General features: G+C 40.1%; 1 protein-coding gene across 1 annotated transcript in view; it reads right to left on the bottom strand.

Annotated features, from left to right (window-relative positions):
• Positions 1-1,815: 1,815 nt before the first annotated feature.
• The window catches only part of MBOAT1 (membrane bound glycerophospholipid O-acyltransferase 1), a gene marked incomplete at both ends in the record, with an annotated part of 56,016 nt that continues 32,939 nt past the window's right edge, over positions 1,816-24,892 (bottom strand). The window contains 9 exons of the mRNA XM_080340575.1: positions 1,816-1,948; positions 4,059-4,210; positions 5,995-6,127; positions 7,514-7,578; positions 10,369-10,472; positions 12,434-12,626; positions 14,285-14,468; positions 17,250-17,304; positions 19,514-19,569. Coding sequence (XP_080196701.1) covers positions 1,816-1,948; positions 4,059-4,210; positions 5,995-6,127; positions 7,514-7,578; positions 10,369-10,472; positions 12,434-12,626; positions 14,285-14,468; positions 17,250-17,304; positions 19,514-19,569 — 1,075 coding nt within the window. The remainder of the gene's footprint in view (positions 1,949-4,058; positions 4,211-5,994; positions 6,128-7,513; positions 7,579-10,368; positions 10,473-12,433; positions 12,627-14,284; positions 14,469-17,249; positions 17,305-19,513; positions 19,570-24,892) is intronic.

Raw genomic sequence — 24,892 nt, 5'->3', positions numbered from 1 at the left:
ATCTCACACCTGCTCACCCATTTTCACATTAGATGTATGTGATTAGTAATGCCAGGAGGTGACACAAAGCAAATTGTTTATTCAGATCAACCTTCCAATCCCACTTCACTTTCAAAATAAATTACCAAATAAACTCTTCCATGAACTATGCTCTAAATCATGAGGTGGTCACAAAACAAAAACTTCCCATCAGAGAAAAGAAAATTTTTTTGAACCTGTTTTGGTTTCACCAATTTGTTTCTTCCCAAAATGCTAGGATTCTGCAAAATTTTAATCTGACACAAAAATCAGAATGCAGCAACCAGCAGATTCCTTGCTCAATCACATGTCAGTTAAATGATCATAAAGCAATACCAGTACTTTAACAAGGGAATTAAGGGTTGGACTTGATGATCTCTGAGGTCTTTTCCAACCCAGTCGATTCTGTGATTCTGTGAATTGCTTCTACAAAATCCTGATAAAAACATTCCTGGAAAACAGTCATTTTAAAAAATGTTTTAGTTGGTTTTGATGTGTCATACCAGCCTGTTTTATTGGGGTAAGTGGATTTAAAAAAAGAACAAAGAAATAAAACCTGACGCAGCATTTAGCAGCAGGTTATCTCAATGCACAATAAGCTCTTAGAAATTGAGCCTCAAAACATCCCTCTAAGCCAAGGGCTTTATAAGCAGGGAAACTTGCATCAACAGGCTAAGTCACACATCAAGATCATACAGGACTCAAGTCTTGACTCTTGTGATGATCATATCACAATACAATATTTTGTAGAGAATGACTTATGACTATGATAATTACTGTTCAGGTTTCATAGTGTTATCCTGCTGAAATGTAACCCCTCCACAAGATGGGATGTTTTTGAGTAGAACAGTCTGACCCATTACAAACCTTTTTCAGATTTAACCCCTAACTGTGAGCTTAAAATACTAAACCCACACAGCTCCCCAGTTATTCTGATGCTGAAAAAATGGAAGCGCTGCATCACTCTAAAACTGCAAAGTAAGGCTGATGTAGCAATGAGCACCAGCTACGTCATTAGAGAAGCACAACTCTACACATCACAGGGTGCATGTTCCTTCTTTTACTCTAAAGGTTTGAGGTTTGTTTGTTTCACTTTTACTTGGCTTTAGACTTTGGCTGAGCCAGTTGCCAGTATTCCTAGACACCTATTCCCAAGGGACTTGTCTCACCCTCATTACCAGCAGGTGTCATGAAGGATGTGAAATACTCTTGCTGCCAAATTCAGGCTGCAGTCCCTGCTTTGGGGATTGCCAGGGAAAGCCCTGCTCCCTCTGCTCCCTGCCAGGGCAGAAGTCAGTGCCAGCACCTTGAGCAACCTCATGTCCCTCAGTTTTCTACTTGCACCATCTTTCTCCATAGCCAAGAGATGAAAAGCTTCTCCTGCCAGCTGCCCACAGCACCAGGCTACCAGGCAGCTGGTCTAATTGTTTACTAGCCACTACCTGGCCCTCTAATCACAAAATTATTGATTAATAATTGTATATTACTGTAAAAGAGCAAAAATGCCTGTGTAAAAAAGTTTAAATATATAAAAACACTTCATAAAAATATTTATTTAAAAAATAAAAATGCCCCATGAGCCTGTAAACGTTGCCTGTAAAAATCTCTCTTAACTGGAATAATTTGGAATACAGTCATTCAGGCTCTTTTCTGCCCTGTCCAGTAAAATTTTAAGGAATCTAATACAAATGCCACTTGTATTCTACTTCAACCTTCATCCCACCCTTTCTATTCTTCTTTGTTTGTTTCCAATATGACAGTTCGATTTCCAAATGTCAGCAATTTTCTTTGGAGGCATCATTTGTCTTTGCTTTTAATAGAGTTCTTCATGGCCTGATTCTGAGGCTTTCTCATGGAGTGGGTTTGAGGTCTGATCGGTAACACGAGCAACACCAGGATGCTTAGAATGTGCATGTGAAAATACATTGACCTGGAAACAAAAGCAGAAAGAGAATGTTATATTTTTATTGCTAATAACATGAATTGTGCAACCTCAATAAGTCCATGCAGAATTTTATGCTAAGTGATAAATGAGGACAGTATGAACCTGACCTAGAAAGCACAAAAATACATCCCTGAATTTCAAACAGCCTATGCATGTAGCATCCACTGGCATAAATGAAAATGTTGCCATGGATGTTAATGTTAAGGCAAGGAATAAATTGGGAAATTCCAGCATCCGAAGTCTGACAGCTCAGGTTAACCCATGTAATTCAACTTTAGACTTACTCAGCCCATCTCTCTTTTAATGTTAGAATATACACGGCTACATTCTGAAGAAACATCCTTCATGCTTAGGACATAAAAGTTGCTCAAGTTTAACAAACAAAACAAAAAACAACAAATACACATACACACAAATGATTCCAAGTGCTGTGTTGAGATCTGAAATAAATCAAAACACTCAACTTTTAGCTAAGGAAGGTCATGTAGTGATGTTTACAGCAGGGTTGTGTTTTTGAAGGCAACTACTCAAAGGTATCTTAATTTGATATCTTATTAAATATCAAATATTTTTATTTCAAATAATTTGGTAAACATAAGATTGAACAGAAATAAAAAATACTTAAACCTATTACAAGAGGCTCTGGCAACTTGGGGAGGACTACATCTTGGAAAAGTATGGTCCAGCTCTTAAACACAGCGATGCACCTTTCTATGGCCTCATTTATGCTTCTTAGCATAGTTCTAATATTTTGTAAGGTGGTTAAGACCACTGCCAGGTGTGCAGTGCTCCAAACTTCCTTGCTTAACAGTTTCTAAACTTAAGTATTAACTTAAGTTAATACTCCAGGGCAAAGAATATTAAGGTGATGAGCCAACTTGGGGCAAGGGGTGAAAATAATTTTCTTTGTTCAGAACCTTGGTAAAAGTAACATCTCTGCATTCATGGATGCTGGCATAGCACTAGCAAGTTCTTTATACATATTTATTTCTGTAGTTTTGATGTTAGCAATGTAATCTCACAGAATTATATTAATATTTACTACATGGAATGATCCATTGTAGCACAAAAGGAACCAACTTCACTTAAGGGGTAAATTTATAAACTGGTTTAATATTTTAGTCTTTTCTCTCCTTTTTTTTTTTTTTTTGTTCTGACTGCCGTTTGCTACTTTTGTCTTTAATTATAGAAAAATTAGATGTTAGCAAGGTAGTTGGGAATGCACCTTACTGAAACTAAGAAAGATCTGGAGTAATTTTTGTACAGTACATTTTCTGTGTTGAAATAAAGTGTTTTAAGAAATAAGAATAGAAAACATCAAAATTCAATCCCTTTTGAACAGACTTACTGACAGCAGCTATCCTGACTACCAGTTTTATATCTTATGTTATAGAGGAATTAATTGTCTTTTGTCTTAACCAAAATCTGTTACTCTGTGTTGAAAGTTTACTGAAGAATGAAAGAAAAGTAAAGCAATGTAGTCCAGTCTTCCTTTCCAAATTATTTTCTCAATTTCTCTATTTCAAATTATTTTTATTAGAGTATATCCCATATACTCCACTACACCAGTGTTTTCTTATTTTTAAGGAACCTAAGGAAGTATTCACTTCTTATGGAAGTATTCAAAAAGAGAAGCATACTCATTTCAAGAGGTAATACTCTACCAAGCAACCTCCTTATCTCCTGCTGACTCATCACATCTCCTGTTCTACACACTTGGCACCTAGAATCTTGGTCTTATCTCATCGAGTCCTTCCTACTGCTAACTCACATTATTCTTAACCTCTCCTGCCTTGGCCACTGTTAATGGCTCAGACTTGACTGTTTTGAAAAAGGGAACCAAATACACAAAGTCACATAAGGACATAGAAAGACTGAGAAGCAGAAATGAAGTGCTCTGCCTTAGCATTATTATTACTATTATCATTTCAGTAAGTTATGGAAGTGCAAAAATCAACCCTTACAGATTATTAAACATCCTGTTTGGATTCCTTTCAAATGTGATGAAATGTCAACTACTTTTCAGAGTGGTTTGGGTTGTTTAACAAAAGCCTGTGCCATTCTGGAGAGTAATAGTCAAGAAGAGAGAACTTACTTGTAAAACTTAATTGTGGGCTCAACAGCCAGCATAACAAATGGCGCAACAGTATAGCACACGGCCAGTTGAGTGACAACCCAGGTAGCAACGTCATAGGCTATCTTGAGAGGCACTGACGAGAGGAAGTAATGTCTGCAATTGTTTCTTACCTGCAGGTTATGGAAAAGTACACAGAAGATTATATAAATCCATTTCTTAGGCAAAGTCACGTGGACACATTGCAGTGGATGACATTCCACTTATCATCACCACTAGTACAGAAAAGCTTATACTCTGGTTAGAAAGCCCCGAGAGTAGGAAGACAAAAGTGTACTGACTGGCATCTCCAAGATCCCACAGTCAATGAGCAGCAAATAGAGAAGTGTTCCCCAATTGCCCTGGCAGCCAAGAGGGCCAACCATGTCCTAGGTGCATCAAGCACAGCATTGCCAGCTGGGTGAGGGAGGTGATTGTCCTGCTCTGCTCTGCACTGGTGCAGCCTCACCTGGAGCACTGTGTGCAGTTCTGGGCAACACAGGATAAAAAAGATATAAAGCTACTGGAGAGTGCCCAGAAGAGGGCTACAAAGTTGGTGAAGGGTTTGGAGGAGCAGCTAAAGACACTGGGTTTGTTCACCTTGGAGAAGAGGAGACTGAGGGGAGACCTCATGGGTCTACAGCTTCCTCACAAGGGGAGGAGGAGGGGCAAGTGCTGATCTCTTCTCTTTAGTGACCAATGACAGAATCCGAGGAAATGTCAGGAAGATGTGCCAGGGGAGGTTTAGGTTGGACATTAGAAAAAGGTTCTTCCCCCAGAGGGTGGTGGAGCACTGGAACAGGCTCCCTAGGGAGGTGTCACAGCCCTAAGCTTGACAGTGTTCAAGAAGAGACTGGACAACACCCTCAGACACATGGTGTGAACTGTGGGGTTGTCATATACAGGGACAAGAGTTGGACTCGGTGATGCTTGTGGGCCCTTTCCAGCTCAGGACATTCTATGGTTCTAATCATGGGAGCAGACTCTCATCCTGGGTATCTGGCACAATATCTTTGAGGAGAGCTGGTATGACTTGATCTTCCTCTCTCCTGGCTTTAATTTATTTATGGTTATCAATGGTGAAACAAAGTAACTTTAAATGAATAAATATGTGTTTCTACCTGCAAGCGTTTGCTCCCTAGAGATTTTGGTTTATCTCGACATCTATGAAATCCTCATAAATAAGAAGCAAAGCACATGTTAAGACTGTATGTTCAGCAACCTGCTGTAGCCACAGCAGCTAATATTGATCACTAGCTTAATTCATCCTTCAGATTGACCTGGTTATTTATCCATAGTCCAAGTCCGAAAGACAACGACGGTGCTTCCTAACCCTGCACCACAGGTTGGTTCAGCTTGATAGATCAGCAGTAATAAATTTAACAAAGTGAGAGACATAAAACTTGTTCTCTCTTTGGTGACCGCACCCAAGAATGAGGCTCATAAACATGGAGACCAGTTTACTGCATCAGTTGCATCCACATTAAACAGTTAAAGTTTGAGCTAGTGCTCAACCCATAACAGCCTCTTGTGAAACATTGTGTCCAGAGCTGATTACATGCCAGTATATAGAAAACATGACCTAGCAGAAGTCTGGACTCAAGCTTAACCTTGAATCCCAAACTAATCTGACATAGCTGGTGGTACTTCTAACCATACACACACAAGCAACATTTCCTCTGGCAGCCAAGGACGGCATTGCAGCACGTGCAGAACTGGGCTGGTTATAACTGCTGGGGGTACTTTGTAATTAGCATCAATACAAAACAAAGTTTCAGTGAACCTCAAGTTTACAAAGGCATGAAAGAGGGTCTCACAACAGGGACAAGCTGCTTGACCATGTCAGGGTGGTTCCCACAGTTGACAGCTGGATAGTATCTAGCATGGGTCTTAGAAGAGAACAACAAAGGGTACATACTGCTCTGGCTGCGAGTGTGATAAGGATTCCAGTAAGAAACGTAAAATAATATCCAGGATAGATACCATGCCACAGGGCCGAGAGGATAAACGTTAGAGCTGTAGGGTACCAGGGAGCTCTGTCATAGCAGACACTGCAAAGACAAAAACAAAATAAGAAGAACCTGAACACAACTGAACAATGGACACTGCACTTAAATATTTTTCTGTTTTTAAGGTCTCATTCTGTTGTCTTAATGGTCTTATATTTCCTCAGTTACAAGACAAGGGCATGAGACACTCTTGTTTATATGGAGCATTAGATGGGGGGAGGAAACATGCTTTTAGGCACTAGGTGTCCAAAGAGCACCTGTACAAATATTCCTGGTGCTCATAGCATTTTAAAAAAAAAAAAAAAAAAGGAGGCGAAAGGGCAGGTGAGACCTCTCTTTCTCTCTTTCAACTTTATATCTCTATCTGGAGTCACACACTGCACCACTGCACTTCAAAACTCTGATGGCAGATCAAGAGCAAGTCTAAGGACAGAGATGTGGTCCCACCATTCACTGGTGAACAGAAGTACTTTTAGGCACTGTTAGCTGGCAGATGCTGGGAACAACAGGGAGTGTCATAAGCTGTTGCAAAGCAGGGGATTCCTGCTAACTTCAGCAGCCTGAAATCTTACTCCAAAGACATCAGCTAATGACACTGGTTCAAGAACACAACTATTTAGCTATCTGAGGTTTAATTGAAAAGAGAGAAGTCAAGATAATGCACTTCTTAGCAGCAACATCCTTTTAATCATGAAAAATAGTAGACATTGACTTGTATTATGTATATATTTAACAACAAAAATAGCTATGATAACTATAATAAATCCGTGCCTGTATTTCAGATCTTACATTGACTGTACGCTGACCTTCAATCATGTCAAAAGGTGTAACAAATAACAGGAGACAGTTCAATCTACAAAACCTGGATTTATGCTAGTATTTTTAAGTGTCTTAACAGTCACAGGTTAAAATCAGATCTTCTCAGTGCTGCAAGTCTCTTCTTCATATCCTTAACAGGGACCCTCTAAGCAACCATCTTCTGGTAACTCCAAACCAGACTACATTGGGGCTCTGAAGATTTCAACTTCTCTCCAGTTCTAGCTGAACTGGATCCCAGTGGCACAAGGCTTGCATCCAGTGATAGTACACATGGAAAACATAACATAGCAAAGTGCAACCATACAGCAAGAATAACGGAGGCAAACAGAAGCCCAAAAGATGCCATCAAAATGCTATTACATTTTATTATGGAAGATCTGAACAGTTTGTTTATAGCTTTGCTGCTCATATACAAAATGTGGGCATTTTAAATTTGCAGCAATAAAACATTACAGCACCAAATACACTTGTATTCCACCAACTGTTGCAGACACAGGAAACAAAGACACACAAGAAGCTATACATTTATGAGATTCAACAGTCACTCTTTTTCCAGGCCATCTAGAGTTTTTGGGTTTTACAAGCACATTACTGTTTCACTATTCTTACCGTTTTAGCCAGGCAGCTGTCTGAATATTCCAGTTTTCAATGTACATTTTAAAACTTGTTGCAGTCTAAGAAAGAAGTTCACATGAAAGGTTAGCAATGAAACTTGTAAAATGATACTTTCATTTTAAATTAGAGAGGAGATACATGGAAAATATTAATGCCAGTAGCTACCTGTTGTGAAGACTGTGCCACAGTCGTCCATCATTACATGTTTTGGGAGGGACATTAACTAGGCTGACTGGTCACTGCTAACACTTGGCATTTGCTGTAAAATCTCCTTTTGTTTTGTGAAATTAAATACTATGTTTGGTTATTTTTAAAATAATGGAAAATATGAAGAACTTTCTTGTTTTATATGCTTGGCCTTCCCTTCCATTCATAAACAGCTTCATTTTTTTTGGAAAAGGTGTCACCACCCATTACACAGCCTGGGCTTCTCTAGAGTGCTATGAAAACAAAGTATTACCAAAAAACCTTAAAGAAATGCATAATTACTTGGAGAAGGAAGGGGGAAGACTAAAAAACAGAGACCAAAAAAATTAGGACTAAATTTAGAAGCCAATTCTCAGCCGACTTCCCAGCTTGAGAAACCAGAGTAGACTCCAGGGTCCTGGGAGAACCACCTGTACTTCCTCACAACATCAGTTCTACCAGCTTTAAGGGACTGCTAGACCCCATTCAGCATCAGTTTGCCTAATCCAGATCAACTTCACCTCGTAGTTTCCCATCCTTGCTCCCCCTTGGTTCCTCACTTGCTGACAGAAACCTCCAAGGACCTCCTCACCAAGCGGGGACATGATTCAGTGACACCGCATTGTTTTCACATATCAGCCGAAAGAAAGGGCACACTGAAAAGATGGACCAAAGGCAAAGGTGTCCAAGGGGAATATGCATTTTTACACTTCCACACAGAATCCTGAAAGTTAGCACTCCATCCTCTGTGTCTAAAGCATTAAAATGATTAGCAATTCCCAGTGCAGCACTGCCACATTTTAATAGCATTACTGCATCAAGAGAAGCCAAGAAAAATATAATTTCTCTTCCAAGTAATATTGTCACTCTCTTTGGGCCTCCTTGAAGTTCCCCTGTTACATTAACAAGAGAGAAAGTAGTAATTGGCTGTCAAAACATGCACGCTGCCGAGGCTTTCTTCAAGTCCCCCACATGCGTTTAGTTCCTGTCACATTTTAATGCCCTCACAAATCCTGCCATGTGCTTATCTTTACTACAGATCAGGCCATTTCTTAGCCAGATTTAGCACTCAGGTTCCCTACTCTTAAGAAATTTTACCTATGTAGGTGGATATACCTGCTTAAAATGCACTGCACAATGACACATTCAATTCCCAGAATCGTTGTTGGGTATAAAGTGCGAGTTCAAGGCTTACGTGAAGTAATGGTGTCTGTAGCTCCTCTTTTCGTCTTTGCACACGTGATCTAATCAATGGAGAGCTCTATTCTGTGATCCTGGAAATACTGTCTCCACTCTGATCTCTATTTCCCATGTAAAGAAAAAAAGTTTCAAGGGTCCTTACAGTTCGGTGCGTAGAAAGGAGCAAAGGCTCCTGTTTCCATAATTTGGCTTAAGAGCATTGCCTGCACTTTGCTTTCCTCCTTCAAGTAGAAACTGCCTCAGCCCATCAAGGAAGGAATCGCCTCCTGCCCCCAAACCAAATCAGATATTGATTCATGATCTTAGAGCGGTATCTATGGTGTTACTGTCATTGAGGAGTATAAAGCACTATGGACGGTGTATTCTGTACCACTCAAGGAGAGATGTGTAATGAGGATTAATTATGGTAAAAAAGCCCACCATCACCACCACCACCAAAAAAAGAAACATAGAGAAAGGAAAAATACATAATGATATGTCCACCTTTGACATCTTTCAATGTTTTTCAATGAAGAATTATAGGGGCTCTTTCCTTTTTGAGCAGAGCTATTAAAGCAAATTCGCTTAGTCACAGATCGTTCAGCAATAAAGCAGTCAACTTGCTTTCATCTGCTTTTCCTTTTAAAATCATAACTACAGAATTACAGGGAGAAGCTCCTCCTACCTCTACAGAAAAGAAGCCTTTAGAAAGCAGTCTCAGACACATAAACATTTTCACATCCCACTGGCATTCACAAAACATTATTCAGGGCAAACAAATTACATTGGCCATCTTTCGCGCTAGAGAAACAAACATAAATAGCTTACAAAAGACTAATGGATGTCAAAAGCATCCTGCAGTCACAAGAAACATGTGTGACAGATGTTTTGAGAAACAGCGCGCCTTGCTGGATGGAGCTGTAGATTAGCAGCCATCTAAGCTCTATGTGGCCCAGCCAGTTCCCATGCAGGTTGCTCAGTTTGTGCCTGTGATCTCTCTGACCTTTGCTTTTCTCCACTTACCAGAGGCACTCCAGCACGTGCAGGGACCCAGCCCTTGCAAGCGTCGTGGCAGCCTCTTTCACTGCTGCCACCCATCTCAACTGGGTTACAAAAGTGGAAGACTGCTAGAAGTAAATAAACAGAATACACTACAGATGGTAGAGAATCATAGCTGTGAGCAGTTTATTGACCTGCTGAACTCAGCCACAATCTACTCTAATTGACTGCTCATTTATTAAACATCTGATTAATCATTTATTAACCCTCTATAAACTATTTAGAAATGCAACCTGAATACAGAGCATGATGAAGGCTGTGGGACAGATGCTTCTTATCTGCCCAACAAATAAAATACAAAACCTCCCCATGTCAAAGAGGTGTGGACTGATGGCATCGACCTATTTTCCTTCCAGCAAAGCTTCTCCTCATTATCATGCCCATTTGTCTATAATTACACAAATGCGGCCACTCCTTTAACTCACCTCAATGTTCCAGATATTTAAATTGGACAACAGGTCCCAGTGGAAAATGCCCTTCTCATCAACTCCACTGAATCCATAACCAGCTGCATTGTTGACTGCATCTGCTACAACATCAAATCAAAACGGGTCAAATCAGACTGCTAGAGGAGCCGTGTTTTCTTACAAGTCAGTATGACACTAAACACACAATTAATTCAGTTTTACAGCAATTAGCATTCTCTCCTCCAAAGAGAAGCTTCCTCTTGGCAAAGGGACACTGCTATAAGGTGACACGAGAGTCATTTCCTCAAGAGGAAAGACTATCTACTCTTTGGGCAGAAGGAATAAGATAATAAAATAAAAATAAGACAGCAATAGATAAAAATCACTTTTCCCTGTATGTTGCCTTTATTATCAATCTGAGATAGATGTATATGAGATGCCACAAAATCAATTATCATACTTGAATGTCACAGCATTTTCCGGAGTTCAGGAAAACTTCAGTATCTCAAAGACATGCTTACCACTTCTATTGAGTACCAACACCGTTGTTTTAATTAAGACTTTCATTCAGACTTCCACAGACAAAGCCTTCTGCTAATTCTGTTGCTCAGTGCCTCCCTAAGTACCCCGCCATCTCTACAAATCAAATATTGAGTAACTCCAGTTACAGACTTAGCTACTTTAAGTGCAAATAAAAGCTTGGGTAACGGTAGGCATTTCACATGCTGCAATTCTTGCTCTTTCTCAGGGTGCCAGTCAGCTGCCTCCTTGCTCAGCCTTGCCTGGGAGCCCTCTCATCACTGGGTCTCAAAATCCTACTTTTAACATGCCCCTGCGGGAAATCCCCTCTCGGAGCACTAAGAAAACAGGAGGAACTCATTATCTCTTGATCATTAGGAGCAGTCAACACCAAGGATTATTGGAAGCAAAAGGAAAGTGAAAATACAGGTAAGGCTTTTCCTTCTAGATCATTTAGAAAATATAAGCCTGGTTAAGTTACACTTTTTAAAAGTAAGCATTTCTTTCCCAAAAATGAAAACTGACTTTGCTTTGTAAGTGCTATGAAGACAGGCACAAACTCATGATGGAATTCTAAAATCTGGGAGAGAACCTACTTTAAAGCAACAAGACTAATAATAAATAAATAAATAAATGAACAACCTTCTCTAACCTAAAATTTTCCCTGGCTCTTTCCATCTCAATGACACTCTTCTCAGTTTCAGGTGTATGCATTGCTGGCTGGGTTTTCAGGATCTTCCCTACACACAGGCTTGTAATACCAGCAAAAAAATTCAGTCTCCCAATTTTCAGCCTGGCTTAAAGTGATTTGACTCCTCACACATGGATGGGAAAGGTGCCTTCTAAAAGGAAGAAGGTAAAATACAAAAAGATTATTTTGACCACCAGCCTAGCTGGCTCCCAATAAAAGAAATTTGCTTCTCTCTATAATGAGCCCTCTTCCTTATCCTTGCCTTTTTCTTGCTGAGATTCTTGGGTCCTTCCCAAGACCTCCTTCATTCCTCACTTTCCCCACGGTTCTTCAATGCTTTCTCTTGACCGCTCAAAGCTAACACACACAGGATCATACAGTGCCCTGGAGACAAAGTCTAACTTTAGCCCCCCAACAAGAACTACAGCTTTCTAATACAGATGCATGTGCTGAAGATGTCCCACATGAAGAGAGAAGTCTGATGTAGGCGGCAAATTATGAATAAAGCTTTAGAGGAGGGAAACCTTTTTTCCTAAGAATTGCCATACAACTTATTTTTGTACAATTACAAAGTTTTAAGTAAGAGGAAATTGTTACATTGTCTTTACTGGCAAGAAGTTGAAAAGCAGATTTGGTTCCAGAGGCAAGAGATGTCAGACAAGGTAGAGGAGATTTTATGAACATTTTTCAAAACTTTTGACATCTCCCCACTTTGATGTGGTCCACTGCCTACAGGAACACATGTATGTCTCCCACGGGAACTACAGGTCTAGGGTTTCATTTATTTTTGTTTCCACACAATGTTTCAGACCCCCTCCCCCATTTATTATCTTATTTATTGCCTACAAAAATAAGTGATGCAGCCAGACTTACCTAAAGTCCACGCAAAGTAATACTTTGGTTTTGCTGCCTGTGTTACAACATACAGGTAACCAAGTCTTGACAAGAAGGGTGTTTTATCAAGAAATTCATTATCAATAATATATGCCATAGGGAAGTTCTTGGTAAGTGTCAAGAATAAAATGAGAGATACTAGTGTGATACACAGCTTGTACATCACTGCTCCCTAAAAAAGCACAAACATCAATGAAACATTCATTAGAAATATTTGCTTAAGGGGAAAAAAAAAAGGCAGTACTCATAACATACAAACCAAATGCACTTCAAGGACTAATTAAATTAGCAGTGACAAAGTTGATAATTAGTTTAGAAGAGGTAACAAAGGAAAGGCCACAGCTAAAGCTTTGGTTTAATTTGTTTTCCTGAACTTCTTATAGGTAGGTACAAAGGACAATTAGAAGTCAAAACTGGTGATGAACTTAACATGGGAGTCCTACATTATTTAGCGAAGGTCCTAAAATTAGAAATAAAACAAGCAAAAACCCAAACTCTACAACATAAAGGAGAAATCTTCCCTATATTGACTGTCATCTCCTGGAACTAAAGACTGGATTCCTTCTGGAAGCCAAAAGCATTCGTATTCAGTACAACAGCTGGTCTTATTGCCCAGCTATCATCCAGAGATCTTGCTAAAAACCACTTGTCCAAAAAGCATACATCTTACACAGCACATATACCTTCCCATGATATAGTGTATCTGCTACACCATACTGTTTTCTGTGACCACTCCCTAGCTTTCCATATACTAATACTATCAACAATCATGTCAGTAGTTAGAAGATCAATTTCAAATACACATCACGAGTAAACTACTTGATACAGTCAGAATTCAAAAGGTAAATCTGGCACTTGGGTACCATGTAAAAATTTATTTATGTTCTCAAAAGACTAATAAAAGTGTTGAAAAAACACTTTCAACAAAATGTTGAAAAAACAATGCATTTTATTTTTATCTCAAGTAGTCTTTTTATATCATTTTCATATTCAGGAATAAAGTAATGTGCAATTGTCTTTAAATGCCTATGTTGCAAATTTTCATATTCTCTGCTCAGTTGCATCTAACACAATACAGGCGTATTCTGACCTCAGTCAGACTAATGTAAGTCAGAAGTAACACTACTGAAGTCAGTAGAAATACAACCATGTGCAACAGGAATCAGGTATGTTTAGGCACATTCAGAAGAGACATTTTGCACACACTCACGTAGCTGCGCATTCAGTGTCAATTTAAGGTAAAGGAGAAGAATCTACTTCTCATGCTATGTTATCCTGTCTTACAAGCAGGTCATTTTATAGGAAGGTCTTCAGTAATATTAACAAAATATAAAATAATATTAGTGTTAATTGTGTATGAAAAATTACCTTCAGTCATCTTAAAGCGTGAGAATCTCTTGCAAAGCACCTTTGCAAGCGACAGTTTCTGATTAGTTGTGATTCATGTACTTCTAACATCTCCTGCCCTATGGGTGGGATTTGACTTCTTTTTTTTTTTCTGACATGTCCTCTTCTGTTTGGAGCTGAACTGCAACTTGTCATTGTCAGAACCTGCAGACCTTTCCCATCGCTGCACAAAGGACACTCATTAACCAATGACCCGTTTTGCAAGCCAAACACATTTGGGGAATTCAAGAGGAAGACACTAGCCCTTCACCCCAACCCTGTGATAGAAACAGCAGCCACTTCAAAGAAAAAAAAGCCTTTGTAATCTTTACTAGGAAGATAACCCAAAAATGTTTTTTCTTCTTAGTTTTTAATTATGAGAAACATGTACGAAGCTGTACTCTCCTGCCTTTCACAATAAATCTTTGCCATTTTAAAACTTACAGTTGGAGAAGGATCAGGAAGTCTGTCATAACCCTTCTGCTTCCAGTTCACTTCTAACAGTTTCATGTGCACATGCCTTCCTTCAATGAAGGCTATATAATCCTTGTAATTGCTGCAAGGCCCAGCTATGATGCTCATAAAATTGAGGAGATAGCTTAAATACTCCAGTAAAGAAGGTCTCGCCCTGTGAAAATCATCCACGCACATCAAAACAAAAGAAAAAAAAACAAACTAGGTAAAACACAGCAAAGATTTTCACGAATGCTTTTTGTTGTACTCTCTGCCTCAGTCCTCAACTCTCTCCTGCCACCCTCCCCACCAGCTGAAACTTCATTAGATCTGTTTTGGAGAAAATGAAGCGCAGCCTCTCTTATATCCTGGTGATGCCTGGCAGATGGCAGTCAGCACAAGGGTAACAAGGAAGTGCTTAAAATACCAGTGAATTAATGCCACTGATTTGAAAAGTTGTAATCTTATTACTAGAAACATTTTAGTTAAAAACAGTGAGAAATTTAGACACCCACTCTCAAACACATTGACTTGCACATCTTGAACAGGCCAGCGGTGCCAGGAGTGAGAAGCTGGTAACAGGTTTTGGACATCTGCCAACTATGTCAGGGGCCTGTATGGGCTGGCAGACCACAATCTGAGTAACGCTGGTCCCACCAAGCAATGTGATGCAGTAGCTTGTCTTGTTGTGCAAACCACAGGGTGGGGAGCAGGCCTGAGAGGAGCTCTCACCCACCCTTCAGTTCAGCCTTCAGAAAAATGGGCAATGTGATGTGAGGACATAGAGGAAGAGAATGAAGAGGTATTCTGTCCTACTGTCCAAATAAAGGAAGTAATTGCCTGTATTGCGTCACAAACGGGAAGAGGAACTAGGGGGAAAACACAAAAATCAAAAGACAGCTGAAGATGAAAGTCAAAGAGAGCCTATTGTGTTCGTTATTTCCATTTCGCAAGTGCAAATCCCACAAGTTGCTTCGAGGGGAGTTTACATTAGATGTAAAATGAAGAAGATCCACTGTCCTTGCTACAGATCAGTAGGATGTAAAACTAAATGATGCATAGGCCTCTCACTACCAGTGTAATTTGTAAAATGTTGGGCTTGCTTTATTTATACAGCAGAAAACACCAACATTTCAATTCTGCACTGAGATACACAGTGCTCTCCACAAATGTGCCAACAGTCACCATCCAGGTAAACGAGGAGTCCCCAGATGAGAAAAGAAACTAGGGCACAGACTTTCCAGACTGTCCAAGACACAGATGGACATGCATAAACCAAATACCACTTAAAATTCTTTCAGACCTAAACATACATTTCTAGCTGAAAAACTAAGCAACAGTTAAACATTTGCTGTTGCCTACTTTTATTCTGAAGCAGAATTAGTTTGAATAAACAGATAGCTTAGCCAGGATTTTCTGCTTTCACCCTGCTGGCTATTGTAGATGTTACTGCCTGAATGATATGTTCTCTGGTGAAATTTCACAGAAAGATGCAGCAAACAATTTGGGGTAAGGGTCATTTTTCTGTTCTGCAAAATTTGGTCCATGATTCGCACTTTTGTGCTCTACAGTAAGATTAAAAATAAAGTCATTATTTGGGCATTTCAATGTACATTCTGAACATGGGTGGGTGGAGAGACATGAGCAATGCATGAAGGAATGTACAGAGGACGAGTGAGAAACAAAAGCAGACCAAAACCAGGAGAGAAGACAAAAGGCTGTATTACCAAAGGGGATTTAAAACTCTTCAGTTATGACTTGTCTGCCACAGACACTTAAGCTATTGGCATGTACTTTTCTATTATGAGCTCATCTACTGTACAAGGAAAAAAAAGCCTGTTTGGTGAGAATTTGACTAGAATTAATCATATGGTCATAAGGGCCTAGTGCAGTTAAACATTATGCTGTCAGCTGTAAAGATAGACACAAAGCTATGGGTCACAGAGAAAGTTCTATGAGTCTCCCTACAGGATTTTTGATTTTTGAGAAATTACTCCCTTCTTACTTTTAGAAGATCACAGGTAGACTTTCTGATGGCTCAATCTTCTGCCTTGGAAACGAGGGAAATAATTTCCTTGGCCTTAAACAAACACTTCATGCTAAAAAGTAGTTATGGTTATCTAATTCTGTAATACTAATTATTCTTCTAAAAAAAAAAAAAAGAAAGAAAGAAAGAAAGAAAGAATTCACCTGCATGCTGCACTTGTATTTAGAAAAAAAAAGGCACTCTAACAATGACCAGCATGCTGTATCCCTCTGAATAATGAGAAGACTAATCACATAACTTGAAGGACTATGAGTATTAACATTATGGAGGGAGACAGGAAAAATAAAATTTCAGTGTCCTAAAATTATGGCAAAGAAAAGCAGTACTTAATGTGTCAGATTCAAACCAAAATGGACTTTACTATGCAGTGGTTTGCTGATAGAGGAGTATTCTACTTGAAAAAAATAACATATCACAGATAGTATGAAGACAATAGCCAAAAAAGTCCATATAGTACAGTCTTAGCCTGAATGTAAGAGCTGATTCAGCAAAGACTAGTTTTGTGGAACGTGGAGTATATATTTAAGTCAATGGGACATTGCCAAGTACTTCAGTGTTTTACTAACTAGCATAAGGTGAAAAAGGCAGAAGTCCTGGATTGAAGAAATAAGGAATATAACAGAGAAACTCTTTACATGTAAGGAGAGCACTCATAGTAGCATTATAAAAACAAAAGTGCTCAAGCAGACAGAAAAAGCAGGTAGATCTTGTGCCTTATCGCAGGCTGGGAAGAAGCAGGGAACGTTTTTGTGGCTAGGCCAATAAGTTGGTCCTGGCATTGCAAAGGAAAACAAACAAACAAACAAACAAACAAATACCAACAAAAAAAAAACCCACCACGCCAAGCCCAAACCCTAAAATTCTTTGTATGAAATGAAACACAAGTTACTAGGGGAATTAAATTCTTACTTTACAGCAAGCCGATTTTGCTCAGCAGTGAGTTCCTCAGCTTGTCGTCCTATTCCTAGAAAGAAAAGCCATGTTAGAGCTTTCTGAAAGCCAGACAATGAAACCTATGCACCAAGCCTTATGTTTGCATCCCACAGATAACTTTCTAAAGCCATAAGCTTCAACACAAGCAACAGCTGTCACAGGCAGTTGTAATACAGCTCAATTCCTAACTTTTAGGTGATGTACATTCACATTCCATGCTGCCTCTTTACCCAGTTCCCTACCTCATTCCCTGTCTCACCCTCACTACACTTTGAGGAGAAGCAGCCATAGCATTCCCACAGACACAATGCAACTCGCCATGCCACCAACTGGCAGCGACCCCAGCAGCCTCTGCTAACAGCCCTGGGCTGGAAAAACCTCTGTTCCCAGAAGCCGCCGGCTCATTTAGGCACAAGCCTCCCGCTGGCTCCTTGCTGAGAAATGGAGCATTTCACAGCAGGAGGAGTGGGCAGTGGAAGAGAAATGGGCTCTCAGGAAACAGAAGCTTTGCTGGTGTGAAGAAGCAGCCTGGCTGCCTGCTGCTGGAGCAATCCTAAACACACACATCAGTAATAATCTGGAATCATACAAGGTCCAGGCTAGAAGGGTTGACCTCCTGTTGAGCACACAAGACCTTTGGGGCCAAAGGTAGATACATATTTGCTGTCCTAGGAAAACTACAGAAAAATCTGGTGTGATGGTCAGCTCATAAACAGACATTGCTCATAGCAAATACCTCAAAACCTTGACTCTGAAGCTTTGGCTGTACACACTGTGAGGAATCCCACTGGCTTCAGCAGAACAACTTACCACAGGGTGAGTCACAGCACTTGATGCTGAGTGTTCATATATACATCTTCACAAGACCAGGGGCCTGGCATCAATCAACACTACTGTTCGAAGCATACTGGCCATAATTACCAATATACACACACAAAACCCATTTCCTAAAAAGACTGCTGATAAGCTGTTCATTCCCATTCTCTCTCTGTTATTTCAGTTTGTAAATACTGGGAGGGCGTGAGTTTCAGGGAAACAATTAAGCACTTAATTACTTAAAGGACTGGATATTTTATTTGTCTGTTTCCATTTATGGGCAGCTATGTTAAATTTTTAGAAACAGAGATTTGTCACTGATGCTTGAACAGCAAGTTGCCTCTGTTTGATCAACTGTTTTGTATATGGATGTTCACAATGTAATGAGCCTCTTCCATCATCATTAATCTGATGGATTTGTGGTTTGCTTAAAATGCTCCTGCCTCTGCTGCTATCTTTTCCTTTTTGTCTGTTCATTTACCTTCAATATTCTAGATGTGCATCTAGGCTGCATGCCACTGCAGCACGCAGTGGTACCTGAGCTGGCTAGCTTAAATAACAGAAGCAGAAAAGCCTCAGGAACACAAATGTCAGTGACAAGGTCAATTAGCCCACACAGAGCTCCAAGCTGCACCCATTACAGACAGCTAAAAGCATTAGATCCACTTGTGTAAACGTGGCCTGAAAACAATGCCAGACCCTGCAGTCTGTGGTGTGGCCATCACCTAAATTCTAGATGATTACAACTCCATAGAAGGCTACTAATTCAGCCACCCACAACTTATAACACCATGGGCCTCAGACTATCAGAAGTTCATACTGCAACATCAGGAGACATGAGCAATAACAGCACTGATGACATTTCTAGTCTTTGTGCTGTACTAGACATAGGCATTTCACTGGGAAATAATAGTGTTCTTTGTCACAGCACAGCACAAGACTGAAGGCAAAGTTCTTTTGCTTGCAACTGTGCTTCTCCCTACACTGGCAAAAAGCTGTTGAATTCTGTCTCTCCCAACTCATGAAGTGTATCATCACTAAATATATCAGCGATAGGATATTTTTGCTACACTGACATTAAAGGCGTGAGTTACATTAATGTATCAAATGCACCTTTTGAGAGCTTAAAGAAAATGCACTGTAGCATCTAAACAGCAGATACTGTTGCTAGTCAAAATGCAAACTGGGCCCCAAAGAAGTAGAGCCCGCAAAGGGAAGAACAGTTGCCTTTGTTACTGCAAAGACAGTTTGATCCTAGAGAACTGATCAGAACTTGAAGTCTTTAGTTTTCCTTCAAAAAGCATTTTTCTTCTTCATTTGGAATGACTCGCTGAACTACATTCATCCACTCCGTAAGTCAATGACAGAATGTGCTGGAATAAAAAGGTTGTCTTCAGGACATGCAAAGAGATTCCTCTTCTTACCATCATGTAACTGGCATGCAAGTGTTGTGATCTTCTGTGTAATTATCATCAGCGGACTGTAACAAAGACAGAACAACAGTTAAATGTCTCATAATTCGTATTATTCCCAGCTTCCTTACTGAATGTCTTTATCCATTTAAAAGGCATAACTGTATTAGCAACGAGTGGAAAACATCCAATTAAAACTGAAGGAGGAAGTCAGGCGTAAGACAATTGCCTGGGTTCAAAACAACCCCACAGTAACTTGCACTGGAATTTTTAATTGCTAAGTGCACACAAAGCCTTATTTTATGTCTCCACATCCTGCAGCAATGCAAATTGTAATTCAGCAGAAATCATGCCACTAGGAAATACCAGCTTTAGGAAATACCAGCTTCTGCAGTCCACTGGGCTTCCTTTCAGGCAAAGACCAAATTCAAGCCCCAAATGACACAGCATCAGAATACAGCAACACTGCTGTGACATAACTATGGCTCTCCTTACCGTTAGTCTCCTATTGTTTTTTTAGGGCATTGAGGAGATGGACATCAACTCTGCCAATATACATGCTTATTTCCCCACATGAATAGCCCTATCAATTAGGGCTACGTGCAAATACCAGAGTCAGCACAGCAGAGTTTCCCACTTGCTTCTTGGCCATGCAACTGCCTTGCAACAGCCTGTCCAAGATGTCACATTTAACTGGGAGTGTTTGGGCATGTGAGATCTGGAGCATCCCAAAATCATGAGCTAGCTGTAGCTGAGCCACACTTACAGGCTACAACAACCCAGCAGCTTTGGGACCAACATAACAAGCAGCCTAGGAATAGCCATTACATTCAGTGGGGCTGCTTATATTAATATTTATGTAACCAGCTTTACAGAGCTTCTTAGCCCTGTAGGCAAATGTGAGCTGCTGCAGGTAAGGAATAGAAAAAAGGCAAAACTCAACTTGTTAGCATCAGGAGCTGGTCCCCATGAGGGTAAAGGACATAGCCAGAAGCATTTGGAGGTACATAAGAAGAAAGATGGGGGCAAAACCATGGGGAGAACTAACCAGTCTCTCACAGGCAGAGGTTCCAGGGCTAATTGTGGTCAATAACAGCTTCTAAGGGCTGTGGAGCCCTAATCACAAAACTCTGCACTGAACACCTGTAATCAGGAAGGACCCATGGCAGGCAAAATGAGGGATAAGCACCTGCTAACGCTGCCTCTCCCCACCTCTCTGCCACTGGGGACACCAGCACAGGGCGCCCAGATCTCAGGAGACCTTCACAACCACAATATCCAGGAGGCTGTAATGGGTGATGAGGAGACACCATGATTTTTAAAGCTTTAATTGTGATGATTATATGTAAAATCAGTTCCACAGAAGATATTTGTCTTCTCTAAGGATTAATACAATGGAAAGGATTAATACAATCTCAAGGATTAATACAAAGGAAAACCTCCGGGTCGAAGTGGGGCCCATTGATGTCGGCGGGGTCCGGGGCCGCCTCCGCCGTCTCGGCCGCTTGCTGAATTGTTTCTCAATTGAATTGTTTCTCAATTCGCTCATAAATTATCAACATAAACCATACAGAGGTTTCTGCTTGAACACAAATGTTGTCTTCAATACAGAAATTAAAACCCGAGTTTGTGCACAGGCTATTTACAGAGTTTGACAGGTAAATGGAACTTTTTAAAGAGACATAGAAGATTACTCAAAATATTATGGCCATTCATTTCAAACATTGTAATATATTTTCTGGAATCCAATGAAGGAAAAAAGCTGAAGGCTTTTTGGTTTTAGTTTGAGCACTGTATTTTCCCCACTGATTTCTCAAAAAAGCAATAGTTACATTCAATGATATCTCTGATTCATGTTCTGCAGAGATTTCCAGGACATTCTGAATCATCCTCAACTAAAATTGATTTACGGGTCCAATTAAATGCAAATCCAAAGGCTAAGATAAACTGTTTGAAATCTGATTATCCCACTATGATAAATCAAATTAATTTTCAAGATTGTTAATACGCTGAACATGGTAAACACAAGAATACTGGAAAAACACATTCTTTCATCATAAGTGGTCTTTTTCTTTAATACTAAATATGGCTGATCTTTTTCAAGAGTCTGCATGTAATTCTGCATGAGCAGATAACTTGCATTTTCTAGCCAAAAACAGACAACATGTAGTATCAGTCAATTTCTTCATCAGAAACTACTTTTATTGTTTCAGCAGTCTCTACTTGAAATGTCAGTAAAAAAGCTTGCATATAAAACCCAGAACAAGCTTAAATATACACTTAAATATAATTAAATATAAGTCTGGAATACAACCATAACATAAGGATTTGTTCAGCAGCTCTCTTTGGGTCATTCTAATTTTTATTCCAATTCATCTTTCAAGAAGAGTTAGTTACAAGCTCTTTTCACCATTAACTTCAACATACTATTTCTCAAAATAGATTTTCCCATTCAGACAAAATTTAGCTTTGCTTCAAAGATACACAAACCCCAATCCATAAGCATACGAAAGCAGATTTTTTTAATCCTTAAGAGAGACAGAGGCTGTCAGTGAACCAGCAGTTCTATTGCAATAAACACAGATTTTTATTTTATCAGTGCTTGACCTTTTAGCTTTACGGGTGAGCACTAACACTTGTTACAAATTGGTGCAATTTGCTGCATATGTTTCTTACAGCAAGCACTTTATGCCAATATTGAAGTGGGTAACTTTAAACCTCAGGCTCAGAGCCAAAACTGTGTGCCTTTAAGTGGCCTAAATTTAGACATTTGTCTTAGAAAATGGGGCCCCCACCATAAGCCAGAGAGAACCAAAACACAAACAGTCCTGATGTGCTGATTAACTGAAGGAAGCAGAAGTGCAGGGAGAGGAGAGGAGAGGAGAGGAGAGGAGAGGAGAGGAGAGGAGAGGAGAGGAGAGGAGAGGAGAGGAGAGGAGAGGAGAGGAGAGGAGAGGAGAGGAGAGGAGAGGAACAGTTCTCTTCATCTATATTAGGATTCCATCACCTCATTGATGGCGCATAGTAACCCAGCAGAAAAAGTCAGTCTTATGCATTTTAATCAGAAAAGACAGACAGTCTGCCTCCCTCAAACCACAACTCCAGAGGAGACAAATGAGCACAAAAGTGATGTTGCCACCACCATGGGTGGAAGGGAGACCCACAAAGTGCATCTGAGACACCCGCAGTTCTCTCTCCTGCCATTCATCATATTACACATCTGCATATCTCTTCTATACCCTACTTGGGAAGGTGGAAACCTGCTGTATGATGGCAACAGGATGACACCCTCTAAATCTTTCACAAGATCAGTATCACTAAATGCTTCACACAAAGGGTGAGCAAGGTTTCAGGTGAACAGGGAGCATCTTCCTCCTCCTTCACCCGTCTACCATTACCACACTGACTTCATCTCACTGGGGGACCAAGCCTTCACTGCAGGACAGGGCAGAGCACAACAAAGCAACAGCAGTGCTGGAGCTCTGGCGTACTCCGGCTCCCCTTTGGGGTGTGGGCCTCCCCTCCCACCTTCTGTACACTACACTTTTCCCACTCCTCCCTGGGGACTCACCAATCTCTCCTCATCATGCACACATACATAGAGCATGTCTAAGACTGCTTTTGTTTCTTCAGAATGAAAAACAGTCCTTTCCCCCATATTTGTAGAGCAACGCGTGAGGACACAAGTCCTGAATCAGTATTAAAAATTAGATAAGAAAAATACATTTAATTTAGGGGGAAAAGTAATATAATCATTTCCTCAATACACATGTGAATGGTTATTTTTGTTCAGCCTTTCAGGTAACCTCTAATTTTAAACAGCAATAAAACACTGAGCAAGTTAATGTGTAAAATACAGCATCATATCACATACAGTCAACTGTCTCTAACGTGATAATATTTTAAACCTTTGACTCTACTGGAAAAAGCCAGAAGTGCTACGAACAAGAAGAAGAATTGATGAAGCTATAAAACTTCCAATAATCTTTCTTTCTCCCAAATTTTGAGATATGTACAGGTTATTTTGACTGGGGCAAATTATAAGGATTATTTTTAAAATAAAGCATACCTACTATACTTGCATTTACAGATGAAGCATTAAAATTTACCCTTAGAAAGAGGGCATTTGAAATAAAACACCTATTTTAGAAGTCCAAATGACTTGAACTCAGTCATATTTGAACACCTTCCAATCGCCTTGCAGCTGCACACTAAGCACTACGATGATACATCCTCTACATCCACTAGTTACAAACTAGCACAGAATTAGATTTTTTTTTCCTCCCTCTGATTTATGTATTAGCTAAGAGTTTTATCTCAAGTTGTAGATTACCTCCTACACACAAACCATAGTGGCCAAATTTTAATTTAAATAAATAAATAAATAATCCCAGGGAGTCTGTATGAAATAGGAAATTTCAACGAATTTTTAAAAAACACACAAAACTCTCTTTAGCTTACATTAGATGCCTTGAAAAATAACACTAGACAAAGATGCAACAGAAAATTCAGGAGTGGGTTTTACCTCCCTAATTAAACCTTCTGAATGAAAACATACCAGTTAATGTCATTTTCAAACATGACTTGCCTCAATGTAATAAATTTGCCCAGAAGTACAGGAACTAAAGATGTCAGCAGATGTCCCCCTGCTGTGGGGATCCTCCCTGTATCACACGCCAGCTTCTGCACTGAGCGAGCTTCGATTCTTAGTAGAGAAAAGACATTTACCAAGCAGAGTCTGCCTGACCTTAGGTAATCCTGTGGAGGAGTCTGGCACACACTCACTAGAAATAGTTTCCACTGACCCGATTTCACTAAGAGAGGAGGTGGAGTCAAAAGGCTCACTGCAGGCAAGCTTCCAAAACAGCGAATATTTATCTCAGGTTTATCTCCTTAGCCCTGAAGCCACAAGGAGAAGTTCACGCAGTCGCACTCTGCTACGACATTAAACACGCTGCTGAGGGGATTGCCAAGCCACAGACACCATGACGGTATCACTGGCAGCGGGCTCCTACTTGTGCTTTTGACAGCAAAATGAAGAAATGCTGAAGCACACAGAGGAAACATACTTCACTAAACACATCACACCTCCAAAGTAACTTCATTTTTTTTTGTTGAAAGCTCCCAAAGAACAGTTCTTATGCCTTCATGATAGGAGCATTTCATTTTAAAGAGTATTTGCTTCTGGAGACAAGTCCTGGGATGCACCAGATGCATGGAGTCAGTAGGAATGACTGCCTGCTTGAACTTTGGCTCTTTCCCACATTGCAGCTCTTGCAGGGCTTTTGTGTCACCAGTGGTAAGTGATCTTGGTGCAGTTTCAAGTGGACAAATGCCCAGTGAAGCAGGCAAGGCATGAGCAGGCACAACAAAGAGACTAACCCCCCCTTG

Source organism: Nesoenas mayeri (assembly GCF_963082525.1).
Source record: "Nesoenas mayeri genome assembly, chromosome: 2".
NCBI classification, from domain to species: Eukaryota; Metazoa; Chordata; class Aves; order Columbiformes; family Columbidae; genus Nesoenas; species Nesoenas mayeri.
The sequence above is the reverse complement of the archived record's forward strand: the minus strand, read 5'-3'. Positions and strand labels throughout refer to the sequence as shown.